The sequence below is a fragment of the Artemia sp. Qi Xiang Cuo genome, chromosome 3 (assembly GCF_049724085.1).
Source record: "Artemia sp. Qi Xiang Cuo chromosome 3, ASM4972408v1, whole genome shotgun sequence".
In the NCBI taxonomy this organism is placed as follows: domain Eukaryota; kingdom Metazoa; phylum Arthropoda; class Branchiopoda; order Anostraca; family Artemiidae; genus Artemia; species Artemia sp. Qi Xiang Cuo.
Genome location: NC_142796.1, coordinates 36,306,749 through 36,321,275, shown reverse-complemented (window position 1 = coordinate 36,321,275; position 14,527 = coordinate 36,306,749). Strand labels below are relative to the sequence as shown.

The 14,527-nt window shown below is 36.0% G+C and overlaps 1 protein-coding gene across 2 annotated transcripts in view; it reads left to right on the top strand.

Moving 5' to 3' along the window:
- The window catches only part of LOC148954055 (6-phosphogluconate dehydrogenase, decarboxylating-like), a 66,782-nt gene extending 58,372 nt beyond the window's left edge, over positions 1 to 8,410 (top strand). For both annotated transcript variants that reach the window (XM_089085770.1, XM_089085769.1), the window contains exons 7-8: positions 2,753 to 2,975; positions 8,105 to 8,410. In XM_089085770.1, the coding sequence (XP_088941896.1) occupies positions 2,753 to 2,975; positions 8,105 to 8,224 (343 nt within the window). In that variant the 3' untranslated portion in view covers positions 8,225 to 8,410. The remainder of the gene's footprint in view (positions 1 to 2,752; positions 2,976 to 8,104) is intronic.
- The last annotated feature ends 6,117 nt before the right edge of the window (positions 8,411 to 14,527 follow it).

Here is a 14,527-nt window from a genome sequence, read left to right as displayed (position 1 = left end):
TATGAACAATGGGAAAAAATCCGTATTCTACTGAAGAACATAAGTATATTGTTGGTGTCGTCTTTCTCAAGATCAAAATAAACGTTATAATGAGTTATAATTACCTTAATGTTATTGTGTCGAAGATATAACGATAAACGAGCTGAAATGAACCAAATTAACTGAAAAACAAAAGTACTCAAAAAGGAACAGGGTGTCCAAAATATACTATGTAAAGTACGCCGAGTCTGTTCTCTATTGAAGTTAATGACTGCAGAAGCGTAGACAAACCGACTTAACCCGTCGATTCGGTATGACAATTAGATTTAGAAACACACATTATTCGATGCTTTTTTGGGTTATCTCTTCCCTATATTACCCACCCGAATGGGGTAATATAGAGTTTGACGAATTTAGATGAGTTTTGTTTACTAAAACGTCGGTAACTTGCATAAAGCGAATTATCAGATGGGGTCTAAAGACTGTATCTCTGCAAATACATATTTTGCGGGGAAGGGGGGGCTGGCTGTATTTTTTTAGTCATTCTAGAATATTTGTGAAAAGGCTTTTTAAGAAGTTAGTGGGGGTTATCTTGCTTTCTTGTTTCATTCGTTTATCTGCTGTTCTAGGTTAAGTATTCTTTGAGTATGATCAAGATCTGCTGTTTACCAATTTATTCGTTAATGAACCTCCTCGTCATTGTGTCGAACCCCTCATTCGGAAGTTGCCTTAAAACTTTTGATCGAGGGAGATTGATTTGTAACAGCCTATTTTATACCCTTCTCCCCCTCCACCTGAACCCTCTGGAAATATCAATTTCTTGAGCTTTATTATTATATAGGCTTTTTATGGTTTTATTTATAGGTTACTTATGTGTCTATGTTCTCTTTTGCTTAAAAACAAATTATGATTTTTTTTTCCACAAGCTACAGGTACGAAATTTTCATACCCGTATAGCGAACTATCCGTTTTTATAACAGAATACTTCGTAATTAGAATTGGATAATTGGTGTGCCGAATAGCCCCCCTCGTGGGCTGTTAGTAGCTGGCTTGTTTACCACTAGTCATTGCAGAGTCAAGTTATTGCAGCTTTGGTAATGCATCCTTATATTTTATAGAAGAAATATAGAAAAAACTCAGAATAGGCTTTGAGCTATTCTTTATAGTTTTGTTGGTTTGTTGAATGTTGCTGGTGTTTTTCTTTTCTTTGTTGGGGGGAAACCTGGGGCCTTTTTGGGTGCATAGAAGTGAAAGGTTTCAATAAGACATGCCACTTTTGCACATGTGACATAGAATTGTAATTCTGCTTTTATGTTAGAAGGTGATTGTGTGGGTGTGAAAAAGAATGACAATTAATAAAAAGGAGAAATTATATGGAATTGTAAGACAGTTTTGTGGTAGAAGAAGAATCTGCAGAAAGAAAAAAAAATTCCTTTTATGAATCCTTTACATGAAGAGAAAAGAGACAAAATCAACAAAATATTGAGAGAAATGACAATAACACAAGAGGTAGTGATTAGTAAGAGTAAGTGTCAAACAAACAAAACTATTAAATTTTATACATGGCAAAATAAAACAAAGCAGAAAAATATAATTAAACAGTGGATGAAAAAAAATGTATAAAACATGCGAATGACCACATATGCCGAAAACCTCCCCAAGAATTTTCTTTCGAGCATATAGCTTAAATGGACCACTTAGGTCGTGGTAACTTGAGGTCGGGATTGCCTATCTCTTTTTTCCCTTTATGGAAGAGCTTTGCTTGATAGTGTGAAGGTGTTCGCCATTATTTTTATCCCATTTAGATAACCCCACCAGCCAGATTCACCCAGGTTTGGACAGAGAACGCTTGTTCTTCAAAAGAGAGGGGAGAATACTTGATCCTCAGAACCGGTGCAACCGAGAAGCTTTCTTTCTCTCACCTTGGAATTGTTCCTGAAGGCATCTTTGCTTGCGCCATGCTCTGCACTTCATATGTCTAGGAGGATTCAACCGTTTACAGAGGCTACCTTTCATTAAAATTGTTACCTATGTCGGAGCAGTGGCGTAATTTCGTCAAAATCCTTGGGGGGGGGGGGCAAAAGTGGAACCAATTTTTCCAAATCAAGTGAAAATGACAGTGAAAACTGAAAAATGGTCCATACATTACCATAAAGACAAAGATATACCAAGGAAAACCGACCTGTATCTCTGGATACTTGAATTATGCAGGCTAATCTTAGTTTTGACAAGATTTTTTTGTAGAAACTAAATTTCAGCTGGGGGGGGGGGGGCAAACTTTGGTCTGGAGTGGGAGTTGCCCCCCCCCTCCTGCCCCATAGCAAATTAAGCCCCTGTGTTGGAGACAAAAAGTGCCATATCTTAAAACCCCCTAAAAGATTTTAAAGACAAATGTAGAAAATATCAAATATAAAAAGCTGAAATATCTCCACAATGTAAATACAAGTTTAGTATTTAGTCCATTAGATGTGTAGTTATACCCAAGAGCGGCCGAACAGCCCCCCCCCCCCCAAAAAAAAGAAGAAAATACATTGAGCGACGTAATATCATTTAATTGCACAAATTAGCCTTTAATTGGTGAGTTTCCACCCAGAACTACGTAAAAACGTAAAAATTCTTTAAAGATTTTAAAGACAGATATCTGGAGATGTTTTTATTTAAAGACATCTTGATTCTGATTCCGGTGAAACATCTTGAGTCTGGTCGTTTTTGTACATGGTTTTTGTTCTATTTTCTTGTTTCGCCATGATGTTTTTCTTTATAATATTTACAGTGTTTTCCTTGGTAACATCAAGAAGGCCTTTGACAAGAATCCCGAATTGACTAATTTGCTGTTAGATGATTTCTTTCGTGATGCTATTCACAAGTGCCAAACTTCATGGAGGACAGTTGTGTCTGAAGCTGCTCGTTTGGGCATATCAATTCCTGCCTTTTACACTGCATTAGCTTTTTACGATGGGTATAGATCTTCCCGCCTTCCTGCCAATCTTATACAGGTTTGATCTATTTAATTCTACTCTGACACTATCTTTTGATAAAAGAATCGCGATAGACGTGGCAAATTACAAATCTAAGTCTTTAAATAGATCCAAGTCTTATAATACTCTCATAAATCAAAAATGAATATTTGTATACTTTTAGAGAGATTCTTTGTCGTTTTTTCTTTACTTCTTACTCGGGCCTCTCAGTCAGATAGTTCAATGAAAAAGTGATCCAAAAAAGGCTATTATCTATAAGGTTATTTAAACAAAATTAAGAGGGATCAGGGGTTGCTGCTATTAAAGGGAGTGTGTACCGCTATAATCATTGTCTCTTGCAGTCGGCAAGTCATAAAATTTTGGTATCTTATTAGATATAAGTTCATATTTCAGTCCCTGTAAAGATTTTTTTTTTTATCGCTCCTTAATGCTAGCTACCAAACAAGCTTACAGTTCTTTACCATTAGTCTGGTCCTAACAGCCTGGGTTGGCATATTGGACACGGGGGCTTTGGGGATTGTTCATTTAAATTCTTTATGATTTCCCCTATGAAGATCTAATTTTTGTGTTTAATTTATTGCTCTCTTTTCTTTACCTGTTTTTGGGTTTTTCTTTTTGAATTATGGCGAGCAGAATACGTCTGTCTTTTGAAATTAGTTACTGTGTTTTTATTAGTTTTTAAGTCTCACGTCTCTATTAATACAATATGAAATAATTAAGAGTTCCAAATAGGGACAAGTCCTTTTATTAGACAGTGCAACAAAAATAAAAAAAAAGGATCTAAATATTTTTTATGGCACAGTCGATACCGACTTTGTCATCGAAATATTTAGAGCCTGTCTAATAAAAGGACCTGTCCCTATTTTGAACTCTTATTTACTTTGTCATAAAAAGGCAGTGTGGTCATGGAAAAAATATACTAATACAATATGTATTTTTAAATCACCAGAGAAATTAGAATTATTCATTTGAGTAACTTCAGAGTTGCTAACATTGCTCAATATACGGAGCTGTATTCGCAATTATGAATTTATTGGGTCCCTAGAATTGTTGCAAAGTTGTAGAAATTCTAGTTTACGAAAAAATAACATTAATTCGTTTCTTTGCATGTTTAAAAACTGAAGAGTTTTGCAAGAAGACCACCAGGGTATTGAAGGCTCTTGAAGGATAAGCTTGAACGATTTTTTTTTGTTTAGTCTTACCTAGTTTTAGAAAGACTAAGGTCTCAGAGCAAAGACAAATACAGAGATTGATGACTCGACAGAACAGTAAAATCTCGTTTAGGGAACTAAAATCAAGGGCCTTTAATGAATCGTATCTAGTTACAGATTACAACAGTGTTGTTGTTTGAATCATATTTCAAAAGGTTTGACCCAACTGTAGAAAAGTTCTTTGATTGTCATTATATATTCAAAAAATTCGTATTTTGTATAACTTGGAAATTTGGGAGAGATTGGAAATTCAAAAACTTTTTCCTTGTTTCTTCAGTCATATTATACAAATAGTGTTAGTCATACTCAAATATAGGTTAAGTGGAAAACATAGTTGTATGGACAACGCTTTTTTCGGCAATCCTTTGTTAGAAAATTGCTCTTTCGGCTTCGCGTTGGTGTGAATCTTTGAATGATTTGTGCTGATTTATTGCAGTATAATTGAATAGGGCAATGAAGGATAACCTCATAAATTTGAGTTTTGAGCAGAAATCTTAAATAAGAGCGAGCGTGTTTTCTTAAGCGTTTCAGGTTGGTATTTTTTAGCCAAATTTATAGCTTGTTTCGACATTGGAGAGGTAGACACTGCAAACGTTTTCTAATTTTATTTTCTGTTAAATGAAATCTCTTATTTAAATCAATCGTACAACACAATAAATAATCTACCCAAGAAACAGAGCTTGTCTATGGAGTGGAGAAGACTTAATAAGAAAAGCTAAGCATAGTGTGTTGTATATTTTTCAGTCCTAGAACTTTATTGGCCAGGACAATTTACATAAATCTTGGGGTTTTTTACCTTATTGCTGTGACTTGAAATTGGTGACCTTGTGTTGGAAAAAGTTCAAAACCTTGAATAATAAAAATTGTGTTGGAAATCGCCGTTTAGACTTTTTCTAAAACTCAAATTAAGTTAATTAAAAAACTTCTCAGGTAGTTAAAAAGAAAGTTCAAAATTGAATTGCTCAGTAGAAGCTACATTTGGATTTAGCAACAAGTAAATTTTCAAACCTTGAAAAATAAAAATTGTCATGTTAATTAGAAAAAATAACCCACTAATGACCACTATTTGGTATGCTTTTTATAAGAACTGGATCATTAGTGCATTACTCTTCGGGATTGATGGTGATCATACTGTAGTTATGAAAGGCGATTGATACCGGTCAAAGTTGATATGCTAAATTTTAACGAAATGGTATCCCATTTTAACGGTCTAAATTTTAACGAAATGGTATCCCATTTCCGTTTTTCTAAAGACCTTGCCGCACATCAAGCGTTTCGAGAAAAGCATGTGATCGAAAATTTTACATGATCGTGAACTTCCATATTGTTCGATTTTCTTCGAGTTCCTCTTTTGGAAAATCAATGGAATGCTCAATTAAATTAACCTCAAAATTTAATTCGATAACCGTTATAAAATAAATGAATAATAAAAAATAGACTAAGTAAACACAATAAAAAAAAGGCGAGAAACCACAGTCTTTTGAATCTAAAATTTCAAATAGTTATATCTCTTTACCTTATATGAGAAACTTAAGCGAATTTTATGTTTATATGGCATTGAAACTTGCTTTTGTTCGATTAGACCTCAGAATAGCTTTCTGAATTCTAGGAAGGATAGGACTTGTGGCAATTTAGGGAGTAGTGTTTACAGCATTACTAGCTCTTGTGGCAAATTCTTTATTGGCCGAACTCACCAACAGTTTGCAGAACGCTTTATTGAGCACCACAATTTGATTGATAATGTTTTCAAATTTAGAAAACCTTTAAACTATTGTTTCAGCCTTGGTTTTTCACCATCGTGACCATTTCGTACAGTTTGTGAAGGCTACAACCATCTCTAACCATAGAGGCGTAGCACAGTGGGCTAGACAAACCATAGAAATAAAAAAACAAACATTTTTGCAAACTTTTCAATAAATAGGAAAACTGGAAATTTAAATATTAATTCAATCTATGATATGATTCTAAAAAAAATGAGCCATTAGTTAATAATTGTAACAAGATCTTGCAAAATCATCAGGGGATTTGAATAAATGCAAGACCAAAAACAATAGCAGCAATGGATGCCAACAAAATCATTAATTCTGTTGTCTAACTTTATTCTCTTATTAATTAGATCCAGTTGCTTTTGTGCATTAATGAGAGTTGCTGTAATTACATATTATCCACGCTGTTTTGAATTATGGAATAGTATATGTATATGTGCATTGGGTTTTATTATTATTATTATTATTGTTTTTATATTGTATCCATTTTCTCTTTCAATTGATTATGTCTTAGGTTATTTCTGTTTCTTAGCGCTGAAGACGCCTAGTTTTATACATGCGAAAAATACGTCGTGATTGTCGTTTCTTTTCTTTTTTTTCAAATGGCCATAGACTTTTTTTTGAGGTTTTTCGTTATGTGTCCTATCTTAGTTTTACAGTTAACCTTTAGATCTTTTATTCTCTTCGACAGCTTGCATAATTAAAATGATCTTGATACTCAGAACTTCGCCCTGTGCTCCCTCTTATTAAATCTCCGTTTTCTTTTTTCATAATCTTAACTTGTGTTTCATATTGACTTAGACTTATAAATTGAATTGTTTCTTCTTAATTAATATGTTACCATGAATGTTCGAAATTAGTGAATGTCGACATTCAGCGGTGAGTGTCCGAAATACTTTTGTTTCTCCTTGGATTTAGTCAGCGTTGCCAGTCAACTTTTTCAGTTTTATGCAAGGTTTAACAGTGACAGGTTAGGTTAGGTTGGGTAAGGCAGGACACAATATGTCCTCGCCCAGCTGATTTGAAAAAACTCAAACTCCTGTGCTCAGGGGTTTTAATGCCAAACAACCAGTATAGTCGCTTTATTTTATGGAAACTAAATTACACCCGAAAACAGCGCCAATTATGTATTCCATGCGTAATTTAGCAAAACAGAAAAGATAAAAATTTGGAAATGCAGTTTTTTTCTATGTGGATTAAATCTGAAAGAAGCTACAAAGAGCGTAACATTAATAAAAAAATACCAAGTTAGTATGGATATATGGTGCCAAACCCAAGTTGTTGCCATTTCAATGTTTTGCTTCTGTAGTGCAAGTGTCACATATCAGTCCCTGAAGTTTTGTCACTGGACTTTTCAATCCCTACCGGTGGTGCTAGTCTTTGTTTCATGGCCCTTTAGTCAGGATCTGCAATGGGGAGCTGTGGGCCAGCCATCCTTTGCTTTTGCACACCCTTTCTATTGACCTTCCTCAAATTTCTCCAGGTACTCATTTACAGCTGGGAGAAACACGCCACTGACCCCTGTTCCAAACCAAATAAGCCGTGACACCAGGACTCGAACCCAAGTCCTCACTGACAAGCAAAGTAACATTTACCAAAGTAGTATTTGGAAGTTTTGTAAAAAAAAGGCTATATTCATTCTTTTGTTGATTCTGGGTGTATTTTTATTAGTAAACAAAATTTAGACTTTGTATAAATGGATGTTTTGCAACCAGTTTCTGTGTCATACATATTTTGAGTGCCGCAACAAAAATTCTGTGGGGGGGAATTTTAATGGGAATAATTGTCGCTTTATTTTTATGTTTTCAAAAGTTTTTTTTTTGTTTTTTAGGGACCACTGCCCCCCTGCCACCATCTGTGACACATGTCCCTTTCTTTATATGGCTTTTCACCTTTACTTTTTATTGCCGCAACAAAAATCGGGTGGGGAATTTTAATGGAAATAATTTTCATTTTATTTTTATGTTTTCAAAAGTTTTTTTTTTTTTTTAGGGGCCACTGCCTCTCTGCCACCATTTGTGATACATGTCCATTGTTTTATGCGGCTTTTTACCTTTACTTTTTACTATGTAACTGAGAAATTGATATTAGGTAGAAGCTTCCTATCTCAAAGCAGCTGCTCTGTATTCAATCTATAATGAAGTAATCTGACTTAATATTATACTTTAAGGCACAACGTGATTACTTTGGAGCCCATACCTACGAACTGAACGACAAGCCTGGAGTTTTTATTCATACCAATTGGACTGGAACTGGAGGAAAAACAGCATCCACCAATTATTTAGCTTAGTTCTTTAGTTCGTACAGTTTTCTTTAAGGCCGGTTGATTGATTTAAGGAGATCTCAAGGATTGTAAAAAAGAAGAAGATGCTTTATTTTGTGCAATGAAACCTTTATTTTGATTAGAACAAACAGAAAATTATATTGTTGCGGTGATTTTGTATTGGAACTTGGAGATTAAAGTTTTGCAAGTTGATCAGTCATCTCTTTTTGTTTTCTCTATCACTTCAGTTATGTTCCTCGTTGCTTCCATTTTTTAAGGTTTTAAGAATGACTTGCTAGTCTATTATGTCTTTGGGAATGAGATACCCCAGATAAGTTTGTAGCCCACAAAGCTGTGCCTTTAACTTGCAATTCTATCTTTTTGTCTCTGAAAATTGTATTTTTGGGTCTTTTGTTGGTGGCTAGATAAAGTCTTATGTGCAAATCTGCCAATGAATCTTCCTGTAGGTTCGACAATTTTTTTTTCTTTTTTAGCCTTTTTAGTGCAAACATTACAGTAAAATCTTGTGCTTTTTGACAAAAATTGACTTTTACGATCATTATTATAAAAGTAACAAAATGCTATTTACTTTTAAAGATGTGATTTTTAGCTAATTAGATTAAACCTGGAGTTCAGTTATAAAAAAAGTCCTTAATCCTCCCTAAACTGTCGCTTCTTCAGAGTAAGTCAACCCCTTAAACATACATGAGGGCATGCATGTGAGGTTACGGGTGTACGGCGAAGAGTGAAAAATTTACTGTAGACTAAGGAGTAGAGTAAGGCTACGTCGTATCCCCCATCATTTTTCATTGACTCCCTGTTGGATACTCATTGAGGGCGCTGGACACGAAGGATACAACAACGATAGTCGTGATCAAAGACATCCAGCTTCACAACGGTATGGTAGGGTAAAGAGAAAAAATCCTGCACTTACCCGGCTCCTGGTTGCAACAGTCCTTCCTACCCGCAATTCATTCCATTTACCAATGTCAGTGTCACAGTGTTTCTATAATGCAGAAGCCTTGAATTGGCTGTATGTGCCACTTGAGGTTTTGCAAATTCCCAGATAAGTAATTTTTTCTCGACTTATTATCCTTGAGGAAAAATTGTTTGTGGCTATATTTTGTACCAAGAAGTTAATCATATTTTGGTCTGGATAGTTAGTAGAAATAGGGTTTGCTTGCACAAAGAAACTATAGGTGTAATCGTTTCAGCTTGTACTTTAGCACTTTAGTTCCTATGGACAACACTTTGGTATAAGAGCTTTGGACAATCGATTTCGAGGATTCCAAATAGTAATTAAATTTTTATTCAATATGGAAAAAAAATTCTTCGGGATGTCGATTTAGAAGTGCTAAATTAGATATCTGAAATCATCTAAATGGAGCTTAATATCCTCCAACCGAAACAAAGCTTAATGTTTCTGATGAAGAATTGAATATGGATTTGAATTTCTCACATTGCGGCTCTCTAATGTTGACACCCAAGCTAATAATTTAGATTTCATTTAAAAAAATCATTTGAAAAAAATTTAGGTAAATAGGACAATAGTACCAAGGCCTTTGCCACCGTTGCCAATCACAATGAATCGGCTGGGAAAAAAATTATTTGAAAGTTTGACAGGTACTTGCCTCTTAGAGCGGGTTTGCCTGGTGGTAACCGCTCTGGGAAAATACCCTTTATTATTTTTAATTTAAAACACTTTTGCAACAGTTGAGTGTTGGACGAAGAATACATATGGAGCGGCCTGGAACCAAGTGGTATCCAAGTAAGCCTGATTCAAGAGCATGAAACTCACCAAGACCAGTAAACAGAACAAATTTATTTACCACATCATTGCTAAAATTCTTCTAGAATCGCTCGCTACAAAATCCTACTGCAATCTAGCCTGTTAATGCAATTTATCCTTCTTGGCATACAAGTGAAAGGGAGAAATGAATCGCCTTTGACAATTTACAATGAAAAATGTTCTCAACCTGTTGAGAACGATCCGTAGCCAAATGGGTTCACACAAGATAAGGTAATTGTGGCTGCAGCCATAACAGTCGTAAATTGATTTAGAACTTCCTTCTGCTATGTCCGACCAAGTCAAGCTTTGGCTCCCGCGTACTAGAAAGTGATTGTCTGAGTCCGAGGAAAACATGGATATTTTTAAATAGAAGTAGGAAACAATAAAAATGGGAAACGAAAAGCAAGACAATTTTTGCAGTACCAAAAAGACATACAGCCTTCTTAAAAAGGGGGAGTGTTTTTTTTATTATTTGTATTGAATTAAAAATAAAATCCTTTATTACAAAGATGAAAAAAGTGTGGTAATTATAAAGGCATTAGCTTGGTTTCTGTAGACAGCAAATTACTTAGTATGGTGATACTCTAGACTTGGATGCTGTAGATAAAGTTTTAAGAGAAGAACAGTGTTGTTTTAGGAAGGGGAGAGGGTGTGTAATCCAATAATTATCACTTATAGCTTTATCACTGACAGGTGTCTAAATAACCAGATTTCATTAGTCCTCTGTTTTTAGGTTATGAACAGGCATTTGATTCGGTCGATAGGTGAGCTATAATGTAGGTCCTATCTTTGCATGTTGTACCAGATAAATACAGTAAAGCGATTAGTGCTATGATTGGGAATAACATTGCGAGGACGTGAGGTCTGTAGTTGGTTTGGTGCGGAATCAGGAGTTGAGCAGTGTTGTGTCCTATTCCCATTTATGTGGATTATATCATGGTCTTGTCCTAAAGAATACGGTGAGGGCTATGGGAGAGCATAAAATCAAATGGTAAGGTAAAAATAACCTAGACATTGATTATGCAGCCGATTTGAGTGTCCTAGATAGAAGTGCAAGCAAAATAAAGGAATTTTTTGGAAATTTTGAGGGCTTAGAGTGCAAGCATATGTTTGAAAATTAGTGTTTGGAGACAAAAAGGTCAAGACAGTGGATAGCTTTGCTTACCTAGGCAGCATTATTAGTGAAAATGGGGGATGCAGTGAAGATTTGAACAATAGAATATCCAAGAGTGGTTTTTCGCCGTTGAAAACATTTAGAAGAATAGGAAGAAAGAGTGTAAACCAAGACAAGAATAGTGAAAGATACTGTAATGACTATGGTCAAGTATGACCCTGGAATGTGGTGCTTCGGAAGGCAGAGGAATATTTGTTAACTATTCTCTAAAGGAACTGTCTAAAGATAGTTTCAGGAACCCGTTTGACCGCAGGCCTATGTCAAGCAATAAGATGTGGTTCAAACCAACTTTCTGGGGTTTTAATGGTATAAAGGTTGAAATGGCTGTATGGGCGCCCATACGGGGGTGGGGGGCGCCCCCCCCTGGCTGAATGATGCTCCCTTAGTTTTGTTTTTTTTTTGTTCTGAGATGTCTATTATATCAGAGGCAACGCTGTAGCAGTGCCTATAGTAAAAAACATACGGCTCCAATGTTTTATTATTTATTTATTTTTTTCCCAGAGGCACTTAAAATGGAAGGGTTCATCGTAAAAGCTTCAAAGGGGGCTCACTTGATTGGAAATCGAGAGTTCTAGTGCTCTTTTTAATAGTCGAAAATTATTGGAGGACAAATAGCCCCCCCCCCCTCACGCCCATCATTCCCCCAAACACATCCAATCAAAATTTTGAGATAGCCATTTGGTTCAGCATAGTTGATTTCCAGATAGAAAATATATTTTTGAGCAGGACACTCCCCCACAACCCTCAGGGCAAGGGTTTTAAGTTATACCCTGGGGGCATATAAGGTTTTTATAGAAGGCGTTGTCGCAGAAACTTCAAAACAGGCTCATTTGATTGGAAATCCAAAGGGCTAGTGCCCTTTTTAATAAGTCGAAAGCGACTGGAGGGCAACTAGCCCCCCCCCCCACGCCCATAATTACCCCAAACACATCCAATCAATATTTTGAGATAGCCATTTTGTTCAGCTTAGTTGATTTCCAGATAGAAAATATGTTTTTGAGGAGGACACTCCCCCTCAACCCTCCGGGCAAGGGTTTTAAGTTATGCCCTGGGGGACATATAAGGTTTTTATAGAAGTCGTTTTCGTAGAAACTTCAAAAAAGTCTCAATCATTTGGAAATTCAAAGGGCTAGTGCACTTTTTCAAATTCTAAAGCGATCGAAGGCAACTTGCCCCCCCCCACGCCCATCGGTACCCCAAACACATCCAATTAAAATTTTGAGACAGCCATTTCGTTCAGCATAGTTGATTTCCAGATAGAAAATATGTTTTTGAGGAGGATAATCTCCCCACAACCCTCAGGGCAAGGGTTTTAAGTTATGCCCTGGGGGCATATAAGGTTTTTATAGAAGGCGTTGTCGTAGAAACTTCAAAAAAGGCACATTCGATTAGAAATTCAAAGGGCTAGTGCCCTTTTTAATAGTCGAAAGTGATGAGGGCAACTAGCCCCCCCCCCCCACGCCGATCATTCCCCCAAACACATCCAATCAAAATTTTGAGATATCGATTTTGTTCAGCGTAGTTGAGTTCCAGATAGAAAATATGTCTTTGAGGAGGACACCCCCCCTCAACCCTTAGGGCAAGGATTTGAAGTTATGCCCTGAGGGCATATAAGATTTTTATATAAGTTATTGTCGTAGAAACTTCAAAAAAGGCTCATTCGAGTGGAAATTCAAAGGGCTAGTGCCCGTTTTAATAGTCGAAAGTTATTGGAGGGCAACTAGCCCCCTCCTCCTCCCACGCCCTTCATTCCCCCAAAAAACATCCAATCAAAATTTTGAGATAGTCATTTTGTTCAGCATAGTTGATTTTCAGATAGAAAATATGTTTTTGAGGAGGACACTCCCCACAACCCTCAAGGCAAGGGTTTTAAGTTATACCCTGGGGGTATATAAGGTTTTTATAGGAGGTGGTGTCGTAGAAACTTCAAAAAAGGCTCATTCGATTGGAAATTCAAAGGGCTAATGCCCTTTTTAATAGTCGAAAGTAATTTGAGGGCAACTAACCCCCCTCTCACGCCCACCTTTTCCCCAAACACATCCAATCAAAATTTTGAGACAGCCATTTTATTAAACGTAGTGATAAGTTCTGGAAATTAGGTCTTTGAGGATGACATCTCCCCCACAGCCCTCAGGGCAAGGGTTGTAATTTTCACGATTCCCCGAATCCTTCCCATTATTTCTTATGGAAGGGATGCTCGTATAAACTTTAGAGATGGCTCATTTGATTGGAAATTGAAAGTTCTTGTTCACTTTTTAAGAGTCAAAAGAGATTGGAGGGCAACTAGCCCCCCTCCTCCACGTCCTAAACGCATCAGATAAAAAATTTGGAATAGACATTTTGTTAAAATAGTTCCAAGTTCTGATAACAAAAACTCCGGTGTCGACACAGCCCACCCGGGCCCGGGGGTAGGCGCTGTAAGTTATGCCCTGGAGGGCATATAAACAATCATTAAATTAAAAATCAATGCAAAAAAACATACAATAGATATTAATACAAGTTAATAAAGGAATTTATCGCTAGTGTGAATGAAAATTAACTAATAAATTTATCCTGGGTGGAATTTAACGCGGGGAAATTGCCAGCAGGAAAATACCAGCTATCTTAAAAAGGGATAACGTCTTCAGAGGGGACTTTTCCAAACTCGAATGATTCAGAAAGGGGACAACTAAAACCATTCCATAATACTCTAAATTTTACATCTGAAAGTGACGGGAATAAAGAAGCAACGGAAATGTCAGAGATAGCACTTCAGGTTCCTTTAGACGATTTTGTTCGTGTCTTTTGAAAAAAGACATTTTCAAAAGACAGATTATTGAATATGCAAATCAAGTTTGAATCGAATAAAAATAACTACAAACAAGAGTTTGGGTATCGCCTCACTGCAGAAGCCTAAAACCTACTGCATCATTGGCGCTTTACTGAAAACGAATTATATTACAAATGTTTTCTTTTGTACTTAATACTGAAAATAAATATTAAAATTACAGAAAAATTTTGAACTGATGAGCTTTCAGCAATTAATATCATTATTCATCAAATATTCAGTTTAATTTATTAGTTCTTTCCAAGATTGGTCAAGACAAATATAGTTTCACTACAAACCAAACTTGGATACTGCCCCCTTCTTTAACTGTAAAAACCAAAAACCATATGCGGCATTCGCGCTGCGCAGAAAACGAATTACTCGTATATTACAAATTTATTCTTTTCCAGTTCTTACAGCATTGAAAATGAAAATAAAAATTACACTGAAAAAAACCTTGAACTGATGGATCTTTCATCATTATATATCCAATATTCAATTTGATTTTGTTTATATTTTCCAAGACGGTTCAAGACTCATATAGTTTTCAGTAAGACGCCG